The following is a 25,256-nucleotide window of genomic DNA, read 5'->3' as shown; positions in this document are numbered from 1 at the left end:
GGAGCTCTTTGCCAATATTATAACATCAGTGGAACAGTCCCATTTGCTGACTAATAAAAAAAAATGATCATATTTTAATCCATTAGCATTGCAGAACTCGATATGTATTTATCTGCCTCACTTAAGCTATTGAGAGGTAGAAGCAAAGACAGGTATTGTAGGAGAGCAGCAGTTATTTATAGATGCAGATGTTTCACAGAAATCTGCATGAACGGCAGTACAACCCAAGAAAATAATTGCAGAATCCTGAATGGGGGTATTCAGGAGAGCTCAAAGTGCTGTTTGCTGTGGTCACCTAACATTTGCCATAATGATGCACATGAACATATGGGAGATTCCCACAAGAATCCTTAAAGAAGTTTCATAAACCTAAAGCCTCATGCCCCTCCAAGGGTACCAGTGTGGTGTAGTGGTTAAGAGCGGTAGTCTCGTAATCTGGGGAACCGGGTTCACGTCTCTGCTCCTCCACATTCAGCTGCTGGGTGGCCTTGGGCCAGTCACACTTCTTTGAAGTCTCTCAGCCCCACTCACTTCACAGAGTGTTTGTTGTGGGGGAGGAAGGGAAAGGAGAATGTTAGCCGCTTTGAGACTCCTTAAAGGGAGTGAAAGGCGGGATATCAAATCCAAACTCCTCCTCCTCCTTCTCCTCCTCCTCCTCCTCCTCCTCCTCCTCCTCCTCTTCTTCTTCTTCTTCTTCTTCTTCTTCTTCTTCTTCAATAGATGTGCTTACATCAGGGCCGGCCCAAGACATTTTGCCACCTGAGGCGAACCACAAAAATGGCGCTATCCTCACTGCTAGGGAAGAAGGGGTTAGTGATAGTCTACATCTGGAACAAGCAGGGGATTAAATCTATACATCAGGATCTGCTGCTCCTGTGGTTCCTGCCACCTGAGGGGGTTGCCTCACTTGGCTTCGTGTGTGGGCCAACCCTGGCTTACATCCTCTGATTATCTGAGAATGTACATGATGTCTCTAAATGTGTGTTAGGAGAACTGCACCTAAAATTTGGAAGAGAAAGGTAGAAAAATAGCTCTGTTTCCCATGGCTACACTGGTTTTTAGAAGCTGATCATGTGATACAGAGCCCTGCTTGGTTTACTGCCCTGTCTCCATTGCCTAATCTTATTGAGATTTTCCACTTTTCTTAGTATTTGGATAATACCTGTATTCCTTGCTTGACCAATAAAGATTGGATCACAGTGGCATGCCCTAGTGCTTGTTTTGAAATGAGAAGAAAAAGGAAATAAGCCCTACCAAGCCTGAATTTAACAGGTACTAGGCCTACACTATCTATGATATACTATGGCATAGCAATTTGAGAATTTTTTGCAATGAACCAAAGAGAGTATCAGAATATGGTGGGTTCTTGAGACCAAGTCATTGACCCAGAGCTGTTGTTTTAGAGCAGTGAGACTATCTATCATAGTCAACTGCAACTGATTTATATTGCCAGTCCATTAGTGTTTCCTTTGAGTTTCATGAGTAACAAAGCATCATAGTTGGCAGCTTCATCTTGGCTACTTTTTTTATAACCTACACCTGCATTCAGCCAGGCCTAGACCAAATGTTTCATCCAAAATCTATTATTACACAGACACATAAAAAAAACAACACCATGTTGGCTTGCATAGCTATTTGGCTGAAGTGCTTTTATGCTAGCTTGAGCCAAGGGTTCACATTAATCTTGGCAGCGATATTTGAGCACAGAAATTATGTCTATACTAGAAAGGAATTTCTTCTCACATATTCCTTAAGAGGATCGAAGCCAAACATGAGTCCTGGCACCATTACCTTGAGAAACAAACACACGTTATAATGCTATCTTTGTTTAGCTGTACTTTGCAACTGAACATTTGCCCCTTGCTCTCTCTGCTTTAAAATAATGTATGCACAAAATGTCCTGAATATACTTTCTTCAGCATAGTCTCCTTGAACTCCTATTATATTCTTCATGTGGATATATCTGCAAGCAGCCAAGGGGATACGGGGAGCAATTTTATTCAGTTCTCATTTAAAGGCAAGCCTACATAATTCTCACTTTCTGGAACAATATGCAAACTGAACAACAACCAGCCTTTGAAATTCACAAATTTTTACAAACGCAGTTCTCCATTGGACAAATGTGTACAAACAAGTATATACTAGGGTAATGTGTGTATAAAAGTGCATGTATTAGTGAGAATAACTTACAAAAATACATTATATTTAAAAAATTGCTTTGCAAAAGTGAATATATTAGGCAAAGTTGAATACAAAAACGTGATTTAGGAAAAATTCACACTAAAATGCTGGTGAATTTTCATTAGGACTTTTTTTTTTTTAATCAAATGAGGAGAGCTGAATTTAAGATAGGAAGAATTAGAACCTGAGAGGAATTGAAATGGATGCACTCATCTGTAGTTAGGACAACAAATATATATGTACATACAGAACGTGGAATACTTCCTGTTTAAGTACATAGTAGTACAAAGACTACAGTGATATGCAACCAGCAATAAACAAGATAATGGGTGCCTGTTCTGCCATCTGGGGGATGAAAGGGAAGAAGTTAAAACAAGGAAGGAAGGGGAAGGAAATTAAGCAAGTGGGAGTGATGTGGGAAGGAGCTGCAGCCCAAACTCCCATCTGCTTGCCAAATTGACGGGATGTGCAAAAGATATAGGGCTGATTTTTCTACCTTGAGCTGGCTACTTGAGTACTCAAGGAATGTGTCATTGTTTAGAAGACGTCCAAAATGTGGCTAACCAGTTAGGGAAGTTGCTACCACTATATTTTGACTTGTAGCCTTACACATTATACTACAGTGGTACCTCTGGTTACGAACTTAATTTGTTCTGGATGTCCATTCTTAACCTGTAACCATTCTTAACCTGAGGTGCCACTTTAGCTAATGGGGCCTCCCACTGCTGCTGCGCCGCCAGCAAACAATTTCTGTTCCCGTTCTGAGGTAAAGTTCTTAACCTGAGGTACTACTTCCGGGTTAGCTGAGTCTGTAACCTGAAGTGTTTGTAACCCGAGGTACCAATGTACTTGGAATCTTTCATGCAGAATGCATGAACGTTCCTTTTGAAAGACAGGTCTTCATCATTTAATGTTAGATTATTTTGATTTCAGATATTGCTGTCTCCCAGCTGGCTATAATTCCTGTCTACATAGTAGTTTTCTGTGTAGCTGAATTAAGCTATGCTGCTTATCTGAGAGGATGCTGCATGTAACAGATGTCTGATGTTTCTCAACACATCTCCTTTATTTACTAAAACCAAATTCATAAACCTAAAGCGGAATAATTACAAAACTCAGACCTCATTTATCATTTTGTGAATGATTAGAACTGTGGTTCCTTTTAAGTAAAATGGAGCATTTAAACATAGGGCTTGCAACAATTTGCTTCTCACACACTTTTGCCTATTTGATATGCCCTTTTCTACTATAACAACAAGAATTGTTAGAGGTTTGCATTGGCACACTTTTGGAATATCTTTGTTCATTGTTTTACAGATATGCTGCATTTTGATTAGTTATATTCCAATGTGCCATTAATAATTAACTATTTCATAGCAGCTGTTGTATAAAACCAGGACTTGGAATCAGGACAGTGAGTGGGAATGTGTCCATTGGGAAAGGGAGAATCAGCCCACAGCCACAAACCTGCCATCACAAGTAAGAACCAGCTGAGAAACCACAAGAATAGGAACATTTATGGAGAATCCTACATAGAAGATAACACTTACAGCTTCCTAACTCCATCTTACCCATTCAAATTCCCATGTTTGAGAGGGAAAGGATTGCTCACTCTTACACATAGGTACCTCAAAGTATCCAGCCCTTACAACCTTTCTGTGCCCATTCTTAACCAAACACCCAACTTTTATCTTTTGAAATGATAGATGTCCTTTGCTCAAATCCCGCCCCACCCCTCACAATTCATCTATGTTAAGAATTGCTAATTCATAATGGTCCATTCAGTGGGTGGAGCCTGAGACACCTCTGAAACTCTCTGTGAGTTTTTTACTGGGCACTTAGAGGACAAAGTCATTCATCTCTGTAGTGAGCTAGATGCCACAATAGATGCAATCTCATGAGGTTTCCAATGACATAATAAGCCATGTTTTGTGGGATCAGTTTTACTTTTTGCAGCCTGATGAGGTTTACAGGGGGCTTGCAAGTATGAGCCCAATGATGGGTCCTTTGGACCCCCTGCCAGTCATGGCAATGTAGCTGCAGGCAGGAACCAATTATCTTTTTTTCCAAATTATTTTTATTGATGTTCCAAATTTCACAAGGAGGAACCTGATTATCTAGACCCATTCCAATCTGAACTCATGCCTGGGTTCAGGACTAAATCTGACTTGGTTGCCCTAGTGGATGATGACTTCTATAGAGAGAGGGGCAGGGGGAGTGTGACCCTGTTGCTCTTACTAGATCTCTCAGCAGATTTTGATACCATTGACCATGGTATCCTCCTGGGGTGTCTATGGGAGATGGGTATAAGGGGCACTTTTCTGCAGTGGTTCTGGTTTTATCCCCAGGGATGGTTCCAAAAGATAGCACTGGATGAATGCTTCTTAGCACCCTGGTTCTTGAGCTATTGTTTGGACTTGCTATTAGTGGTTAGTGTCTTAATTTGAAGTCAACTCACATTCGTATTTTTCATTTCTCCTTCCTTGACTTAGAATGCCTCATAGAATTGTAGAGTTAGGACCACGAGGATCATCTAATTCAATGCCCTGCAATGCAGGAATCTTTTGCCCAACATGGGGCTCCAATTCATGACTTACTTGACCACCTATCTGCTCAATTTCAATAGTTGCTGCTCTTGAAATCTGGACATCTTATTGATGTTTTGCAAACTGCCAATAGTTTATTTTCTTCCCCTTCTTCTGTCATTAGATATATAATGGAATATTTTATGCTATAACACTTTCCTATTATATTTCCACCCTCAGTCTCAGAAATTGGTCTGTGATTTATTCTGTACTTTTCTTTTTTCTTACGAAGTCTACAATACTCCTGATACTTTGCTCCAGTTGTTCAGGCTGTCATTTTCAACTCTTGTCACCCAACTTCCCCTCTCCCACTTTTCTTATTGTCAGGCCTCTAAAGTGCTTCTAATTTCCATTCTTATTGGAGGAATTTGCTCATCCATAGCTCTTGACAGTATTCTGGGTGTTTTGTTTTGTTTTTTGATTTGCTCCAGGGCGATTTTGTTACGTTTTTACAATGCAATGCTTTTCTGCATATATAGAGTGTATGCAGAAACATGTGCCTTGTTTGTGGGTGACCCAGTTTCATTGCCCTTCTGGTTGGCTCAAAGCCACCGTATTTGCTACTAGAGGGAATGGTTATGTGATCTGTGCGCCAATGAGCTAACAATCTAAATTTTGACAGTGTATGGGAAGAAGACTACAGATGGAAAGGTAAAAGAGGAAGGAGTAAAAAGAGATGAGTTTAAATGTAGCCGTGTTTTACATACTTAAACTTCATAGCCTTGAGATTGGATTTTTCTTTGGTGTTTGCTGCTATAATTGCCTGTTACACCAAGTTCAGCCCAGGTGAACTATGAAACACTGACAGGTATACACAGGAGTTTCTTAACTTTAGAACAATAAAATCTCCCTGCTGCTTTTGGGCTTCTTTGTATGAGCTCCTTCTGTTCCCCCATAATGTTGATGTACAAGTTCGATCCTCCTAACAGAGGGTCCATGTTGTGCTTGGCCCTGAAACTCTTCCCTAATCAGCTTTTGGTGGGGGTTGCCACACTCCAGGCCGGTGGTGCCACAGTTATGCCAATTAGCCAATCAGCAGCGTGGCAAGGCTGGGGGTATTTATTTGGCAGTACGACGTAGGGACCTCCTTTTGCTTCACGCTGCCGAACACCCACCCAACCACCCATTAATTAGGTCATGTTTGGCCTTGCTTTGGACTTTGTTGGTCGCCAGTTTTGGAATGGGGGCCAGGTAGGAATTTTTTTTCCAATGTGGCAAATTGGCTGTGGCCACTTGGTTTTTGCCTACCTCTTAGCAATCGTCACAACTTTGTAAGGTTTGGCTGTTAGGCATTGGTTTAGGGGAATGTGGGGAGGGGAGGTGCAGCCATCACCTGCCCCTCAAATGAATAGGGTATTCCTTTAAAGGAATCCAGGGGTCTGGATCTTGTCCGAAGCCCGGAGAGGGGCTAGGGCCATGCCAGGACCCCTGGGAACCCCAGGGGTGAGCACCAGTCTATATACATTGATGGAGCTCCCCTTGCTGGTTGTTTACCCTTCCAGGCTTCCTGCAGGGTGGGGCAGGAGCCAGATATAGTTTGATACCAATGCCTAAACCAATACTGGTCACATCTGTGTATTTTAATAAAGTTGTGGCCAAAATTTGCCCATTAACATTTAAACTAAATTCTGTCTCCACTTTGTCTTTATTTCCATGGGGGATGGGTTTGGGGGCTCGAAGCACAAACGGATTTTCTCTTTATATGAGCAATTCACTTTAAAATTAATAAAATGTTATGTAATATAACTGGTTTCAGAAACATGATCAGACAGAAATTTAGCTTTCTTTTTGCTCCAACGCTATGTTGCTTTCAGTACATTTCAAAGAATTGCATTTGAGATTTTGTCATTCCAGCTGCATCGTGCAGCATTAGAACTCAAGTGGTGCATGTCCTTGTAGGTATCTGAGTAGAGAGGTCACCAAACCTGGTTTAAAGTGAGTTCTTGGAGCTTAGATTGGAAGGAAAAATGAATGTTGAGGGGGAGAGGAATAATGAAATTTGATAGGGGTGGTATTGGCACCCAGAAAAACATTAATGCAAGTTGCCCAACTGTGTTGTGGGCTATCGTCTGCTTCTTACCAGGATTAGGGATTAGATGTCCTGTTTGGTGTTCTGAAACAATTAAGAAATTCTGTGTGGGCAGCAAGGGTGATAGTTAGGGAATGCCTTTGAGACAAAAGCCTTTGCTCCTCACTCAAAAAAAAAATGCAAGAGGGTCCTCAAATGCAGCAAACCTGGCTTACCATGTTTAGAATCCAAGTAATACACATTGCCATCTATAACAAGAGACTCCCATAAGACCAGGTTTACAGTGACTTAAATGCACCACTATTGTATCTACCAACTATTCCATGAAGCATGATTTCCAGGTGAATTTGGAAATTCTTGCTCAAGAGAAAAAATTGAGGAGTATAAAGAGGAACAAAAAACTGCAACACGACTAGTAAATTTTCTGATTTTGCTCATGGCAGATAGGGCATGAATCTAAAACATTATTCTCCATGCTTGGATGGCCAGTAGAGGCAAGGACTTATATGTAGCAGCTGTGAGCTAAAAGCTACATTTTAAAGGATTCTACAAAATAGGATGTTGGCACAAAAATCAAATACAGTGGTACCTTGGGTTACATACGCTTCAGGTTACAGACTCTGCTAACCCAGAAATAGTGTTTCAGGTTAAGAACTTTGCTTCACGATGAGAACAGAAATCGGGCTCCGGTGGCGCGGCGGCGGCAGGAGGCCCCATTAGCTAAAGTGGTGCTTCAGGTTAAGAACAGTTTCAGGTTACGTACAGACCTCCGGAACGAATTAAGTACTTAACCCGAGGTACCACTGTAGGCATTTCCTTGGACTGTCAGTGTGGCTACAATTAGGTGGTGAATGTGGTTGTGATTACTAGGATGTTGTATAAATATGCAAACATAAGGAAAATACTCCTGCTGCATCACACCAAAGGCCTATCTATTCCAGCTTCCTGTTTCCCAAAGGAAACAAGATGCTATGTTATTTTAACAATGTAGGCTTAAAGTGGATTCAGACAATGTGTTTAACAGCCCATTAATATGGAACTGTCTTTCCATTAAGGAATAGACCTTGTATGGCTATTTACTGTTTTATTAAATGCAGGTTAGGGACGCGGGTGGCGCTGTGGGTAAAACCTCAGCACCTAAGACTTGCCGATCGCATGGTCGGCAGTTCGAATCCCTGTGGCAGGGTGCGCTCCCATCGTTCGGTCCCAGCGCCTGCCAACTTAGCAGTTCGAAAGCACCCCCGGGTGCAAATAGATAAATAGGGACCACTTACCAGCGGGAAGGTAAACGGCGTTCCATGTGCTGCGCTGGCTCGCCAGATGCAGCTTTGTCACGCTGGCCACGTGACCCGGAAGTGTCTGCGGACAGCGCTGGCTCCCGGCCTATAGAGTGAGATGAGCGCACAACCCTAGAGTCTGTCAAGACTGGCCCGTACGGGCAGGGGTACCTTTACCTTTACCTGCAGGTTATCTTTTAGTAATCATCATGTGAATGGTGTGGTCCTCCAAATCCATTCTTTTGCTGTAATCCTCAACAGGGAGGATTCTTCTGAAGCACTTGTTTCTGGATTAGTGAGACTTGCTAATCATAAATAAGATTAGTAATTTCAGTTAAGACCTGTGACAAATCAGAGGGACGCAGTGTCGCTGTGGTCTAAACTACGGAGTCTCTTGCTTTAGACCATAAGGTGATCCAAAGGTCAGCAGTTCAAATTCACGTGATGGGGTGAACTCCCATTGCTCTGTCCCAGCTCCTGTCAACCTAACAGTTTGAAAGCACACCAGTGCAAGTAGATAAATACGTACTGCTGTGGTGGGAAGATAAACAGTGTTTCCGTGCGCTCTGGCTTCTGTCACAGTGTTGCATTGCGCCAGAAGCAGTTTAGTCATGCTGGCCACATAACTCGGAAAGCTGTCTGTGGACAAATACCGGCTCCCTTGGCCTGAAAGCAAGAAGAGTGTCACACCCCATAGTCACCTTTGACTGGACTTAACTGTGCAGGGGTCCGTTACCTTTACATTTTACCTACATTACAAATAGAAACATCCTAGTATAAACTATGATGGAAAATGTAAGAGCTAAAAAAAGCATCCTAACTGGATTAAAAATAGATCTGTGAAGTACATTGACTAGGTTATCACAATATGTTCTTTATAATTCAGCTATGAAGAGATTTGTAAGCTGATCTTCCATTTGGCAGCATTTTAGCCTTCTACCCCTTTAACATGCACATCATGGCAAGTGTAAAATGATCAATAAGCAACTGTGTCAAACAAGGTTATTCCATGAACCACCACAGGCTCTGAGCTGATTAGCTTCCAAGATCAGATGTAATGTATTGGCCATAGATGCAAGGTTATGGAAAGGGCCTAATAAACAATCAAATGGAGTTTACTTTCCATCAGAACCTTTTGAAATAGGATTACCAGAATTGCTTCACAATATGCTTTTGCAGTTTTTTAATTTACTTTTGCTTTTTGTAATCTTCTTTTGCACCTCTGACTTCTAGCATCCCCCTCCCCACCTACGGCCATTAGGGGACAACATAGTTGGGAAGCTGCCATGGCCCAAGTCCCAGACAGCAACAGCTGACTGGAGCCCTGATTGGAGTTCCCAACATTGTGTCTGAATTTTCTTTATCACTGTGTGTATGCTCCTCAGTGCTCATAAGATTATCAGCTAAGGGAGGTGCAGCAGCAACAGGGACTACCACAAGAACCAGAGCCTTCTCCCTCTGGGTCCATCAGGTAGCAGCAGGAAAAAGGATGAAGAGCATGAACTGCCACATGGCATGCCCAGAGAGAGAGGGATGTTGGTGACTTTTGCTGCAGCTGCTTGTCACCTTTATGTCTGGACCCACTGAGTAGTGGACACAAGGAAAATAACAGCTGTAGAGAGAGTGGGAACACTCTCTACCTTAAAGCTAACCCATGTTTTGTGAATGGACCAGTGGATCAAGGGGCAAAGAAGACAGCTGGCCATACCTCAGCCACCCACCCAAACAAAGTTCTTTGACTAAAGGAGAGCCTAAGCAATGTACAGTGGTACCTCGGGTTAAGAACTTTGCTTCAGGATGAGAACAGAAATTGTGCTCCAGCGGCGCAGCGGCAGCTGGAGGCCCCATTAGCTAAAGTGGTGCTTCAGGTTAAGATCAGTTTCAGGTTAAGAATAGACCTCCGGAACAAATTAAGCACTTAACCCGAGGTACCACTGCACTATATGCGGGGCTTCCCTTACACTTTACCTGGAAACTGCAGTTGCTGTCAGCATGTGACACCTCTGCTCAAAGATCTGCACTGGTTAACTTGTTTCAGTCTGTGGAACCAGCACTGCTTGCTTACAAGTGTCAAATAATATCTGTGCTTGTAAGAAATTTGTACATTGTGTGGCAGCTACACTTTGGAACTTCCTGCCTATTGACATCAGGCAGGTGCCTTTGCTGAACTCTTGTTTGCACCTGCTTAAACCATTTTTGTTTACACAATCCTGTCCAGACACATGGATTAGATTCTAAACAGTTACAGGTATGACAGAATCACTGCTATATACATATAGTAAACTGGGAGAAAAATAATATTCATGAAGGTCTATCAGAATTACATTCTTTTTTTAGTCTAGCAATGTGAATAAAGTGTTGAAACCTTAGTCAAGCATAATGTCTTAGGGTTGCTTTGCACATGCATTATATATATATATATATATATATATATATATATATATATATATATAAAAAAAATATGTTGCTGGTCATGTTAGCAGTCAAATGCGGTTATTTTTGGTCATGTGATTTTTTTGTTGTTGCTGGTAGTATACTCTCCGGCACAAATGAAGGTGTGCATTTTAGTGTGCTCCCGAGTAATGACAACCAGCAGAAAATAAACATGTGTAATTAATAAAAAATGCCATTAACACCAAACATTCACATTTTTATTAGGCATGCTAGTAAATTAAACACACTGACCAAGGTGTAACTAGTTTTAAATGCCCAAGAGTTTCTTCTGAACTGTGTTCACCCCCATAATACATGGTCACCTGTTTTTGAAACCTAAAGGAGTATACTTAAAAAAAGAAGCAGCGCTTTTGAGTGTGTTTCAGGAAGACACCTACATCCAGCTGGAATAAATGAGCTAAAAGGGCATGGCTAAATAAGTACCCTCTAATTTTTACTTAGCCCATGTGACCTTACACATAGTCTGTTTTGGAATGCTTGAGAAACCATCTGTTCTGTACATGGTAAATGTTAGAACCATATACAGTTTCTGAAGAACAAAGGTGGCAGCACATGCGTGAGGTCTTTTCTTTTTCTGGCACCCAAGTACTTCCCAGATGAAACTTCAGTAAGTGAGTGGAACCTGTTCTCCCATTTGCCCTCTTAGCCTTTCTAAAAATACTGCAATCCCCAAGAAGAAGCTATTTTGGGAGATGCATCTGCATGGGTATACCCTTGGGAGGCTTAGTTTTGGCATGCGCACATGTGTCAGTTTCACATGGCTTACATAGCTCGTACTGTGCACACTTATTACAAGCCTCTCTGTACACAGACTCGAGAGACAACTCCTGGATCTGGGAACCACAAAGCTTTTGAATTTGTAGGCTGAGGTTCTAAACGTAGGAGGAGGGGAAATGTTCTTTTAGAAATGTTAATGGGTGTCTGAAATAATTCCTTTCAGACATCCACACGCCAGTTCCTCAGCTTATTGGATCTGATTTCATAAAACCTGGCTGTGGTTTCTCTCCGGGGACCTTAATGATCTTGCCACTTTCAATAAACATTTATAGAAACTGCCAGCTTGCGGACAAGAGAAACTCATATGAAAGACTTTATCTTCCAGAAATATTGAAAAGCAAAAAAAAAAAAAAAATCCTCCAAAAAAACCCCCACCCCTCCCACCTTCACGAGAAGATTAATAGAAACTGTCAGGATGTAGCCTTCAGTTGATAACTGGAATTGAATTATAGCGCAAAGCATTTGCATTACACAGACATTCTGTTGGCACCTCTGGTTTATTTTGGGGGTGGAAATGCAAACAGGTTTTGAACATGGACCAATAAGACAATGGGCAAGAAAACAAAGAAACTTTGAGAGACAAGATGGAAATTAAGCTTGTAAACTCCGTTCAGCGCGCATGTCATCCAGGAACAGAGTTATGTAGCACTCATGTTTGCACTTCTAAGAAATTTCCATTTTTTCGCATTAAAAAATCCAGATATGAAGCCGAAGCTGCCTTCTTTGCCAACCTGAAACTATCTGACTTCAACATCATTGACACACTTGGAGTTGGAGGTTTTGGAAGAGTTGAGCTGGTAGGTAACAGTTCTCTTTTTAACATGTTAACTCTGTTTTGTGGGTTTGCTTGTGGGGGGAGAGAGGGGATTGGGAAGGATACTTATCTTTTCCTTGTTCAGTACCCAATGAAGAGAAATATTGGTGAAGATAAGGGTGTAAATCTGTCAGTCACTAAAAAGCAGTGATAAACTTTGCAGTAGTGAGAAAAAAAAAATCTGAATAAACTCCTGTCACTGCCTTTGTAAGTCTGGGTTTTTCATTCTCCAGAGTACCATGTATTTAAATAATGTGACAGCTGGGGAAACAGGGGAATCTTCCAGCCAATATATTGAAATAAGGACTCACATGGGCTGTGGTACAGTTTCAGAAATAATGCAATATTAATCATTTCCTCATTGCTATTATGTTTGCTCTGCTCTAGGTATTTGCAATTAAGATAAAAAACAACCATTTTCCAACTTTTAAAAGAATTATGCAATAACCAAAATAGCAATTTTAATGTGCTGTTGTTGTTGCTTTAATTTTATATATTCTGTTTGCATTCTGTTTTATATGGTTTTGTATGGTTAGGTCCCGTGGGAATTTATGCTGAAGGCATGTGATATATATGACACAAAGGTTTATGTTGAAGGCATGAGATATATATTACATAAATAAGTAAGCAATATTGATAGAATTATATTGACCTTTAAATATATATAAAATGAAGATACTGGTGATCAATATGTATTTTTTTGTTCTATACATGTGTATGTATCAAATGTATAAGAAGAGAATATATTATTAGTTGGGTGACTCATTTGTGAGTAACAGATTTATAGCAACAAGGAGGACTCCCTGATACGTGACACCTGTCAGACTCTTAGGAACTCCTTTAAGTTATGTACAGTGCAGTAAACAGGTTTTCTGCTGCCTTTCCAAAAATAAAGGGATATCCCTTCCATAAAAGCAAGGCAAGCAAGCAGTCATGCCATTAACAACCTTTTATTTGGATTGACTTGCAGTTTGTTAGCACAATCCAGAGATGTACACACAGTACACCCATAATTATTTGTATTTAAAGTTTAAGCAGGCGATTGCTATGAGCCAAAGAATTTTGCAGCTAAGGCTGCAATACTAAATGCACTTACCAGGGAAGAAGTAAGCCTCACAGAGTGGGAGTTACTTCCAAGTAAATATGCATATGATGGTGCCATAGTTCCTTGAACAACAGCTCATACAATGCATATTGAAACAGACGGGGGTTCCGGGTGAGATTGTGATATGGCATGGGGGGCCTGCCATTTGGGAGGGATGCCTGGCATTTAACTGGGCATGCCCGGTTCATCTACCTTGACTAAGAATAATCTCAGCCAACCTAACTACAGGCATGTGAAAAGAAAACGCTAAGCTAAAAGACTTCATATCAAGCAAGTTCAAGAACTTTGGAATGGGTTAGACCACTGTGAAAAGTGGACCAAACCAATTTCTTCTCCATTCCGTGCCAAGCACCAAATTACTGTGCAGTGACAGGTGTAGAATGTCATGCACATCTGGTTGGTCACTATGCAAACAGGATGCTGGACAAGGTGGGCCACTTACCTGATCAGCTTGGCTCTTCTTATGTTCTTAGAGCTGTATTTTTTATTTCTCTGGAAAAAAAATTAAGTAAAAAACAGCAACACATTGCTTAAATGCTGTTTATAGCACTAACTTGACTTTTGTGGTGGGAATTCTCCCATCACCAAGGTGTAACTTTGCTATCATGTAATCAGTGGTAAGACTGAAAACCGGAATGTCTGTGATTCAGAGCTAGTACTGGCTGGTGGGCTGTCAAGAATGCACTGGCCTACAGTTTAATGTTCAGATGTGGCTTGTTATAAGTACATGGATAGTGCTCCAGATACCTTTGTGAGTGCCAGTTGTTTTAAGAATGTGTTCCCTGGACCAATTTAGATGCAGGTACATGTCCATTAAACGAGACAGACATTTAAATAATTGCCAATTCAAGGAAGATTGGAATGACATTTAGGAAATTTGGAGTTTTCCTCAGCATAAAAGGCCACATCATAGTAAGCCACATCATAAAACTTAATGCAGTGAAAAGTGTGAGCTATCATATGCAGTAATGGGGTCCCTCCTATATAATTAGGTTGTCTTTTTGTTAATAGACATTTCCAGAAGACTTGTATTCATGGAATTCATAGAGTACCCTGGGTGGTTTTTTTGTTTTAAGAAATCTGGCCTTAGTCTCATATTACTCTATCTCTCAGTAGGTACTATTTTAGTCCTGTTCTTCACCTCAAATGGCTGGTGGTGTCCATAAGGATCTTGCAGAAAGAGACAGGAAGAGACTTGTTCTATTTTCAAGCAAATAGTATAAACGGCTTACAGAGTTGGGTTTTTAGTGAGAGTAATTACAAATCTATCTCCACACATCCACTAAGAACATAATGAAATTTGCAAAGTGCTTAGAAGCCTATTTTGGCACCCAGTGGAATATAAATAAATAAATAAATGCCGGTATTAATACAGATAATTCAAACAGAATAGCCTTGGTAATGTTGCCTTTAGAAATCAGGTTTTTGAAATATGGGTTACGTAATCATACAAAGGACTGCAGGGTTTGTAACTCTAGCCCCTCAGTATTCATTCCTATCAAAGAACCATAGAAAATAGCCTACGCCTTTTGCCCCCTTAGTCTGTTTTTGTAAATAAATAAATAAGTAAGTAAGTAAGTAAGTAAAGGATGTGCATAAAAATAACAGTTTAAGATGCCCACAATCTACACCAGGCATAGGCAAACTTGGCCCTCCAGATGTTTCAGGACTACAACTCCTATCATCCCTAGCTGACAGGACCAGTGGTCAGGGATAATGGGAAAATTGTAGTCTCAAAACATCTGGAGGGCCGAGTTTGCCTATGCCTGGTCTACACATTTATCAGACTTAGTGACCTCCTAACAGCCACCATCATAAATCTCCACTGAGTCTGCCAAGTAAGTAGAGGCTATTCCAAGAAATGTCCAGCTCATGTTTCTGCCTAAGATGAAATAAAAGGAAGCAATATAAGATAGCCAGACATCCTGTTTTAACAGCTATAGCGCCACAGAAATAAACAAAGTCATTCTTGTCTTTTGACTAAGAGATGAGCTACACATTACCTTCCCTCTGGGAGGATGTTTCCACACGCTGACTTTTTTTATGCCTGACTATAAGACCTCATACATTGCGCCATACGGAACATCTCTTCTGTAAAGTACATAGGCTGTAATGCAAAAAACTAAAATCTAGCCTTTAGCAGCAACTACTTCAATGAAAGACAGGAAATGAACAAATCTAACTGGATAAGACCCTGCTTATACATTGAAGACAGTTGTCAGCTGCTGTCAGAGGAAAGCCAGGTGCTGGGAACTAAGAGTTGAGTCAAGGATGAGGGCCAAACCAGGAGGCAGAGCTGAAGAACACGTCAGAGTCCAGATAGGAAGATTTTATACTTTGTCCTGTCTTGGAAGAACCAATGGGCAGCATGGGTGGGTGGGGAGCAAATCAGAGCATGGGAAGTCCAACAGTTCACTGCCTAAGAAGATTCTCTCAGCTTCAGCCATGGTGGCTCATTACATGGAGTAGCCAAAAATAGGAAACCAAGAATACCTGGTTTTAGTCCCAACGGGGCCTGTTAGCTATCAACAATTATGAATGCAACTTAATATTTTCTGCATAGTGGCTTCCAAACTCCCTACCCACAGTGAATCCTGTCTTCTCCAGAGAACTTTAGGGCGTATTCTAAACTACACACTTAATTCCTAAAGGGTCTGGTCAGGCCTGATGGGCCTTATCATTCAGGTATTCCACCTCTTTTTGTCCTTGTAAAAACCAGGAAAAAAATGTAAATAAAAATTAGATGCAATTATGTATTACTTTATTCTCTAAAAACATTGCCAACTTGCCTTGCATGAGTAAATATTGAAACCCACATTTCACTAACTGTGTCTGGCATAAGCCTTTAGTTAAACTACATGAAAGACACACTAGCAGTGGGTTTCCATTGAGGCATCACACTGCCAAGATCCTTCCATATGAGCACACACTTGGAGGGAGATTTTGATGGTAGCAGGGAAGTAGCAGTCATGAGAGCCTAATATAAAATATTATCCAAGTTGATGCTAATTGTCATTTGCTCTTGATGCATGAGGTTCACTGACATGTGCCAAAGTTTTGAAAGCTGTGGGAAAGTTATTTTGTTGTTGCTCCTGGAAAAGAATCCTCCCAGCAGCTGGATCTAGGCTTATTTCAATGTATAATCCAAGTTTTTGAGTTGGGTGCAGGGGGCTCGATCTCCTATTGATAATGAATGTAGGGTGTTGAAAGCAAGACAGTATGATCTCTCTGCCTTCCAATGGGGACCTGACCAAGAACTAATAATTATTATTATTTGTTGTTGTTATCCTGCATTTCCACGATTAAGCATCCAAGGCTGCTAACAACAATACAATGCAGGTTTATCCCATGTCCCAATGAGATAATGGTGATCCTAGAGCAGGCATGGGCAAACGTGGCCCTTCAGATGTTTTGGGACTACAGCTCGCATCATCCCTAGCTAACAGAACCAGTGGTCAGGGATGGTGGGAATTGTAGTCCCAAAACATCTGGAGGGCCAAGTCTGGCCATGCCTGTCCTAGAGTGTATATCCAGAAAAAAAGGGAGTGCATATACTGCTCCCCCATGCATTGATGTACTATTAAGATCACCATCATCCTCGTGGACTCTTGAAGCTAAACAGAAGAACCTTATTACTGAAGTTGACTACTGCTTTTTAGTGGCTTGCGTTATATGTTTTTATAGTTTTATTTTTTTAACTTTTATTATGTTGTAATTGTTATTTTGTATTGTTCGCAAAACTTGGGTGTATAATTGTGGAAAGGTGGGATAAAATTGTTTGAGTATATGGCGGGGAACACTTTTAAAGTTGAGAATATTTATAGAAAGACAAAAAAGAATAATCAGTGAATACAAAACATATCTGAAGCTTTTGGACACTTTGGCAGAAATTATAGTCTGTTCCCCAAGCCCTGTCAGTCAGAACTATTGATTTGGAAATGCTTTCCGTTTACCACTGTTCTTGTGGGTCCATTATATAGTGGCTGTCTGCTGCAATACCTATCATTTCAGCATAACATATTGCTATCAGAGAGGTTCTGTTATTGACTTGCTGTGTACAGATCTTGTCAGTACATTGGTACAAAGCCCAAGATTCCACTTCAGTATATCATTTCTTCCTATGCTTTAAAACAGGAATAGGCAAACTCAGCCCACCAGATGTTTTGGGTCTACAACTCCCATCATCCCTGACCACTGGTCCTGTTAGCTAGGGATGATGTGAGTTGTAGTCCCAAAACATCTTCTCCTTTCCCTTAAAATCAGCAGAGTATCTTTTTTACAATGTCACTGGTGCTTCAAGTTCAAATAATATTTCTTCCCCACCCCCTTCTCCACACATATACATGCACAAAATTATGATAGAGGAGCTTTTTTCTAACTGCTTGTCTCTGTAGACTGCACTACCCACTCAAGAAGGCCTTGCAATATATAATACCTCTTATCACCCATTATAACAACAACACCTATAGGTTAAAATGTGTGTGTGAGAGAGATTCAGTTCCTGGATTCCATCTTTTTGTCACACCAGTATGGCCAAGAAATGAGTCACAGGACAGGACTGTCTAGAGTGGATAGAGGCAGTCTTGCTTTTTCCGTTTTATGGTGCAGGTTTATCCCATGCTCCAATGAGATATCCTTATATTATAAAAATATTATTTATACCCCGCCCATCTGGCTGCGTTTCCCCAGCCACTCTGGGCGGCTCCCAATTGAATATTAAAAACACAATACAGCAATAAACATTAAAAACTTCCCTAAACAGTGCTGCTGCCTTCAGATGTCTTTTAAAAGTAGGATAGTTGCTTGTTTCCTTAACATCCGATGGGAGGGCGTTCCACAGGGCAGGCACCACTACCAAGAAGGCCCTCTGCCTGGTTCCCTGTAACTTTGCTTCTCGCAGTGAGAGAACTGCCAGAAGGCCCTTGGCGCTGGACCTCAGCGTCCGGCTGAACGATGGGGATGGAGGCGCTCCTTCAGGTATACAGGACTGAGGCTTTAAAGGTCAGCACCAACACTTTGAATTGTGCTTGGAAACGTACTGGGAGCCAATGCAGGTCTCTCAGGACCAGTGTTATATGGTCCTGGCGGCCACTCCCAGTCACCAGTCTAGCTGCCACATTCTGGATTAATTGCAGTTTCTGAGTCACCTTCAAAAGTAGCCCCACGTAGAGCTCATTGCAGTAGTCCAAGCGGGAGATAACCACTCTGGCGAGACAGTCTGCGAGCAGTTATCCCATTCAGGGCCAGGGAGTCCCCCACACCTGCCCACCCCCTGACCCCCAAACAGTACTTCTGTCCTGTCAGGATTCAACCTCAATCTGTTAGCCGCTATCCATCCTTGAGAATGCTTCTTTCCCTGTTCCCATAAATGCATTTGCAGAGAGTTGGTTGGACTCAGGACTGAAGGAAAGTATGCTCTTGTGCCTATCCTCCAATGAATTAATACTTCTCAAGTGGTGCCTAGGCATCACTTTTATCTTTACAAATGAAGACCTCTACATGTGGCCTGTCAGAAGTACACATACACTTTGTGGATCCATTAATTTAAAGGAGGGTTTGAAGAAGTGGGGGCCCACTTAACTCTCCCAACACAGCACATACCAGGGCAGGTGGTTTACATTGGTTAGGATGCTGTGTCCTATAAAAACTGTGCCATTCTGCAGAGCAGTAATCACTCTTGACCACTCTAAATGTTCTCAGAGTGAATAGAGTCATTCAAAAAAAAAAAAAGAAATGCATGTAACCATACTATGGAGCATAAGCTCATGAAACAATGTAAGTTCATACACCAGAGGGCCTAGATCATTAACTTACATCCTGTGGAGACAAATAATTGTGAATTAGTTGATTGCAATTTCTTCATCTAATCAATATTCAAAGGTTACATTGATGAAATGAATAGCAGAATTCTAAAAGATTGTGAGCATTCAGAGTATCCTTTGCTTTGATATGTCCCTTTCTTTCCTCTCTAAGATAATTACAGTGTTTTGTGCTTCCTGGTCTGCTTGCTTGCTTATTTATTTATTTATTTATTTATTTATTTATTTATTTGGGCTACATTTTGGAAAAAGTTAAGCACTTTTCAGTCCCATTAATTCTCCCCTTGAGACAATTTCTAACTTAAATTGTGTAACCTTCATTGGATTGTGGCCTTCATTTATCTTTTTAAGCTTTTTACTAACTTAATCAATGGATGAGATTCAGTTATACAATAGAGTTTAAAGAGCAAACCCAAGCAAGTATTTGAAGCAGAGAAAATAAGGCAAGACATGCAACTCTTAATTATTCACAAGTGTGCTCAGGAATTCCTTACTCCAAAACCTGTAAAACACCATGAAGCTTTTCAACGGGGTGGTTCCGTCATTTGTTAACTCTCCAGCAAAATGAACATTTATTTAACAGTTGATATAAAAAGAAAAAGATCAAAATATATCTATCATTGTTTGAAATGATACAAGAAAAATGTCAAACCTTGTATGCAATTAGTGTAGCAACCTAGGACCAATTGCTACAAGGAAACATTTTATATGAAGCTGAGTGAACCATACACATGTCAAGAAAATGAAATGGGAACTTCAGGAACAGCATGGGAGAATATTCTGCCTAATTTTAGCACCTCCTGACCCAAGTGATCTTATGTGCAGTGTTCAGCAAATTTAATCAGGTACAAAATTAGTTGAAAAATAAAATTAGAGCCTGACTACAAGTCTAAAGCTCCAAGTTATTCATTGTAAGACGAATGTGATAAATACTTTGGATAAGAATTAGGAAAACAAAATAATACCATAATGTTGTGTGTAAAACAATCAAATTAAGTGATAGTACAATCGGTGTAATCGGAAGTCAACTTTATTTTCTCTTAATTCTCTTTCTTTTCTTTTTTCTTTCTGTTCTGTAGATTAGTAATAGATAACAGTAATGATTGATGATGTATAGATTGTATAGTTTTGTGTTATTGTATTCTGAAGTGAATTATGGTGGGATGTTGTTTAATTTAATGTTGTTGTTTTTTAAAAAAAACTTACTCCTTGTTTCTAAGATATCTCAGTGAATATGTACTGTACTTATGGGAACTTTAAGAACTGAGCATTGTTCATGTAGAAGAGTGATCAGATATGAAAGGGCAGACTTTACAAATTGGCAGTACTTCATCTATTCCTGAATCAGTTTTAGAACATGATGTGATGTCTGCATGGAATAGGCCTGACTGGTCTGTATCATAGTTGTTGGATTTTTCATATAATTCATAGAGCCCCGTCATACGCAGGATTTTTAATGTGGAGATATTGGTTGAATACATGTGGTTTGAGATTTTCCTCAGCTGAGTACGTGCTCATGCAATTGCTTCTGTGCATGTCTTGATCCCAATCTACACTTCCACTCTGTAAGTTGACAAGTGGGTTAGATGCAGAGGGTTTAAAACAAATAGCATAGTATATCTTTACCTCATGGGGGTAGGGTATATTGTTGTTGTTGTTATTTCTGCCATTCACCTAAGGTCCCAGGGCAGATTACAACATTAGAACACAATATTTAAAACAGTTGCAGAACAACTTCCAGTCATGGAAATAAGATTGATCTTAAAAATATGCATCTCAAATGTCAAAAGCCAGGGTAAAGAGGCATGTCCTCAGCATTTGCTGGAAGCCAGAGGTTCATCTGGCTGAAGTTGCCAGATGAACCTCTGTGGGGAGTTGCACAACTTAGGAGCTATATACTTATGCAGTTACAGTATTCTTAAGAGACCTGAGTCCATGTCCAAGGCTATATCTAGGACTTAGCAAGGCTATCACCTGCCTCCATTATGCTCCAGCACATATTCTCCATGACAACAAAAAAGAGGATCAAAATTACCCATGGCAGAGAGGTTAAACTGAAACCAGTTCTCCAAATGAAACCTGAATCTCCCAGAAGTGAGACTCTTAACTTCAACAGAAAAACACACAGATAGTTTTAATCATGATTCCCCCCTCCCCCCCAAGGATATTCACTAGTGTGTTTAGTCATTGTTGTACAACACTATTATTTATTTATTTTTAAAATCTATAGCCCTCCTTTCAGTCAAAATTTTCCCACGGTTGCAGTAGTACAAACACAGACACTCCGGCTCATGCATATGCCTTAAATCCAGTAGCTTTTAGTTCCCTGGGCAATGACAGAACCAGGACAGGTTTTCCCTCTTACTCTGCAGTCCCAGTGTTCTTTCTGGTAGGGAAGGAGGGAGGAAGCAAATCCTCTGCAACTTCTCCTTCTCTGGCCAAAGGATAGGGCTAAGCTGGTCTTTCCTTTGCCATGTTTTTCTTCCTAGAACGCGAAGGGATGCAGCCTCCCTAATGCCTTAGGTTTCCTGTCTACAATGTGATTCCCTCCTGCTCTGCACTCCCAGACAATTCACTCCCCCATGCTCCTTCCTTCCAAACCACAGTTAAGCTTGTCAAATCTATTTTAATCAGTGGTTTCTGAATCTATAAGATGTATAACTTGTGAGACAGAGAAAAAATAAAGGTGCTCAAAGCATGGTGACCTCGTTCACTTTGTCTGGCAACAAAGTTGATTAGTAGGTCAGCTGAGCATCTGAAGAAAAAAAAAGAAAATGGACAAAGATGTACAATTATTTAAATTATTTAAGATATTTGGGGGAGAGGAGAGCTAATTTCCTGTTGTCATGGAGATGGGCCAGAAATTTATATAACCTCTTAGAATTGAAGTTTGTAAGGTTAGGCAGGCCAAATCTTTCCCATATACATAAAGACGAAATATTCAAAATTAGCTTCAATCCAGTTTCCTAAAAATGGGTGTAAATCAGTCTGGAGGCTGATCAACATCTTTCTTGCACTTTGTATTTGCAGCAAGCAGCACGTACAGGGTGTTAAGAATGCATGTTGTTCTGCACATCCCAATCATGGATATGTGAGTAGTTTCAGAGGTCCAGCCGTACCTTGAGTTTGGTTTCCTTGGAATGAGGATTACTTGAGCCTGATGATTTTATTCACACAGGTTTGTATTCATGTAGGCTAAGCCTAATGTGGGAGGTTCAGAGCATCAACATTCCGTCAGATCCTACTCCCCCATGTTTCTTTTGTTGGTATCTGCCTATCTTGGGAGACCAGGACTTCACCTAAAATAAGTTCAGAAGCACTGAACTGCTTAACTGTAACTTGTAGTGAAGGAGTTTGCTCCAGGAAGGAAAAAACCTGTAGCAGGAATGAATAACCCATGGCACTCAGGATGCTGTTGAACTCAAGCTCTATCAGATCAGCCCTAGCAAGCAGAGCCATCAGTCAGGAATAATGGGAGCTGTAGTTCACAACATCTGGAGATGCTGCAGCTTCTTTGCTCTCCAGGGCAGTCTTTCACTACATAGTTAAGCAGTTCAAATACTTTGAAAAGGATGGTTTCTCCATCCCTGGGCTACAAGGAGGAAGTGCACGTTCATGAAGCTGGCTCCCATTTTTTCACTGTAATTAGCAGGGAACCAATGTTACATCTTCATTGGCCTGCTCTCTATATGTATCAGGACCAGTTACAATGTCCCCTAAAATGTTTTCCATGGCCAGCAGGGTCAAAAAAATGGGCAATGAGACAATCCACATAACTTTTGCGGAGATGCCATAACACACAAAATTCAGCTGATCTTGTCACCATGAACATAGCAACCTGAACAGGAATACACTGTACTGACCACATGCATTGGCTAAATAAGGTTCTGTTGTTTAGTTAATTATCCATGCAGCATTTTAGGCATGATGGTGTTTGATGAAGCAAGGCATTTCAGAAAATAAAAAGGACACAGCTTTTCTCAAAAGCCAGCTTGTGCTGGCTAATTTATTTTTAACCAAGGATTCGTTTTGCTCATGTCATTAGTCTGCAGACCATTTCCCCCTCCCTCCAAAGAGAGAGACAGAGACCCTCAGTTCTATTTGTGTGCCTCATGTACAGTTATGCTGCAAATATCAGTGTGGGATTCAAGCACCAAGGTTACTTTTAGTGTTTCATTATGCATGAGAGAGCATTCATTTACGAGAATCCATAAAGAGGACATGCACAGACCCATGCTATGAGCAGTCCAGATCATATCAAGTATTGTTGTTTCTTTGCATTTTGTTATTCAGTTAATGCCCTGCAGAAATAGACCTTATGTCCAAACAAAAAGATATTTAGCAGAAACTGTAAAATATCTCCTAAACAGGGTACAAAGGCATGAATTGAGGCCAATTCTGGATGGTTAGCATTATGAGTTGTAAAATAAATGAGACAGCATTATAGCGTACACATAAAGCTTCACATATGCTTTTTCACAGCCTTTACTTAATATACATAGGAAGCTCTTCAACTATTCATGCACTTGTGAGTATGGGAATAGGTTTTGCAATACTGAGTTCCACAGTAATGTGGTTACAGTTTATCCTGCACAGTTCCAGATAGAAAACATGGAGATCTCATTTTATTATTATTGGTATTATTTACATATCACTTTTCTACCCTAAGTAGAAATACTCCACAAATATTGTTTTCATCAAAACAAGGAAAACATTGTGAAACATTATAAAAAACCTAAAATATCATATAAGAGCAAATAAGTAATAGCAGCAGCCAGCAATTTAAGAACTTAGCTCCGAAAGGATTGGGGTAATAATAATAATAATAGCTTATACCTGCCTTGTTCCCAAAAGGAGATGTGAATCCCAAAACTTATAAATTCTGCTGGGGGTGCGGAAAGCCTTCGAAATAAACTGCAAAATAAGCACATTCTGTAAAGCCTTAAAAGATTACCCAGCTGCAGGATTTGGGCCCACTATCACAGAATTTGGAATGTTACAATGAAGAATTTAAGAGTTTTAAAATGTATGTATGAAGGGGGAAAAACCTTTGCTTGTGAACTTTCCATTCCCCCCCCCCCCTGCAGACAAAATGTTCATAAAATCATTGCTTTATTGAGTCTACACAAGAAGTTCCACCTATAATGACCCTAGATACAGACAGTGTGTGGATGTTTGTCGGAGACATCAATCACTTTTACTCTTTGCCCCTAGAAAAAGCGACAGAAGTTCTTGACTTATGTATGACACAGTTTATTTAAGATTGATGAATTCTAATGATATCAGGAAACTTAAGATAGATAGCACTCCTTCAGATTACTTAGATTTTCTGCACATTGCTTGCCAGGGATCCACTTTCTGCAAAGGTTCTTGCCTGTTTGAAGAAAAAAACTGATTTGTTTCAGAAAAGCAAGTTGAACGGGGTTCATTTCTTACTTGTTTCAAAAGCCCGGTGTGCTTAAACTATTACCACGGCTGTCGGAGCAACTGTGTTGTTGCCTTTTGTAAAAGGAAAATGGATCCTATGGAATAAGAGGCAATATATTTTTCTGAAATTCTGAAATTCTTCAATCTGGATCCAGCTAGAAGTCAGGTTCCTAGAGGAGACTCATGTGTGTAAATGAATGCTGAATACAGAATTCCCCACTCCAATCTAGCAACCAAGATGCTACATACAGAGGCCAATAAACAAAGAGCTGGAATCCCAGGAAATCTGGAAGAACAGAGCACTGGATGCAGCTCTGCCCCAGCTTCTCTTTCCTGTCAAACAGTGGGATCCAAGCTTCTTTCACTGACCAGGCTATGTGTGCACCCCCTTGGTTGTTGCACAAACATTAGGATGGATCATGGCTTTGGAGTTTCAGTATTATTTCATTTCTGGTGTTTGAGCTTTTCCATTTTTGGCTATCAGTTTCAGTCCATGGGAAAAGGGTCATAGCTCAGTTGCAGAGCAAATGTTTGTATGCAGAGGTTAAATCCCAAGCATCTACAGACAGGCATGGGATTGTCCCCTGCCTGATACACTAGAGAGCCACTGCCAGTAAGTCTAGAGACTCTAGTCTAGACAATACAGAGCTAGATGGTCCAGAGGTCTTATTCAATATAAGGCAGCTTACTGTGCTCTACCAATACTCCTAGGCTGACATAACTACCCTATTGCAAGGAAGAACAGTTCTGCTTTTCACAAGGTTACACTCATTCATGCAGCGCTTACA

The 25,256-nt window shown here is 40.6% G+C and overlaps 2 protein-coding genes across 4 annotated transcripts in view; one reads left to right on the top strand and one right to left on the bottom strand.

The window, feature by feature from the left end:
- LOC310845579 (uncharacterized protein) overlaps positions 1-25,256 on the bottom strand; it is a 99,959-nt gene that overhangs the window by 15,260 nt on the left and 59,443 nt on the right. The gene's annotated exons all lie outside the window — the stretch shown is intronic.
- The window catches only part of PRKG1 (protein kinase cGMP-dependent 1), a 630,806-nt gene that overhangs the window by 582,085 nt on the left and 23,465 nt on the right, over positions 1-25,256 (top strand). For all 3 annotated transcript variants that reach the window (XM_083740692.1, XM_083740693.1, XM_083740694.1), the window contains one exon: positions 12,004-12,100. In XM_083740692.1, the coding sequence (XP_083596818.1) occupies positions 12,004-12,100 (97 nt within the window). The remainder of the gene's footprint in view (positions 1-12,003; positions 12,101-25,256) is intronic.

Source organism: Podarcis gaigeae (genome assembly GCF_964106915.1).
Source record: "Podarcis gaigeae genome assembly, chromosome: 5".
NCBI lineage: Eukaryota > Metazoa > Chordata > Lepidosauria > Squamata > Lacertidae > Podarcis > Podarcis gaigeae.
This window is presented reverse-complemented; position numbering and strand designations above follow the sequence as displayed.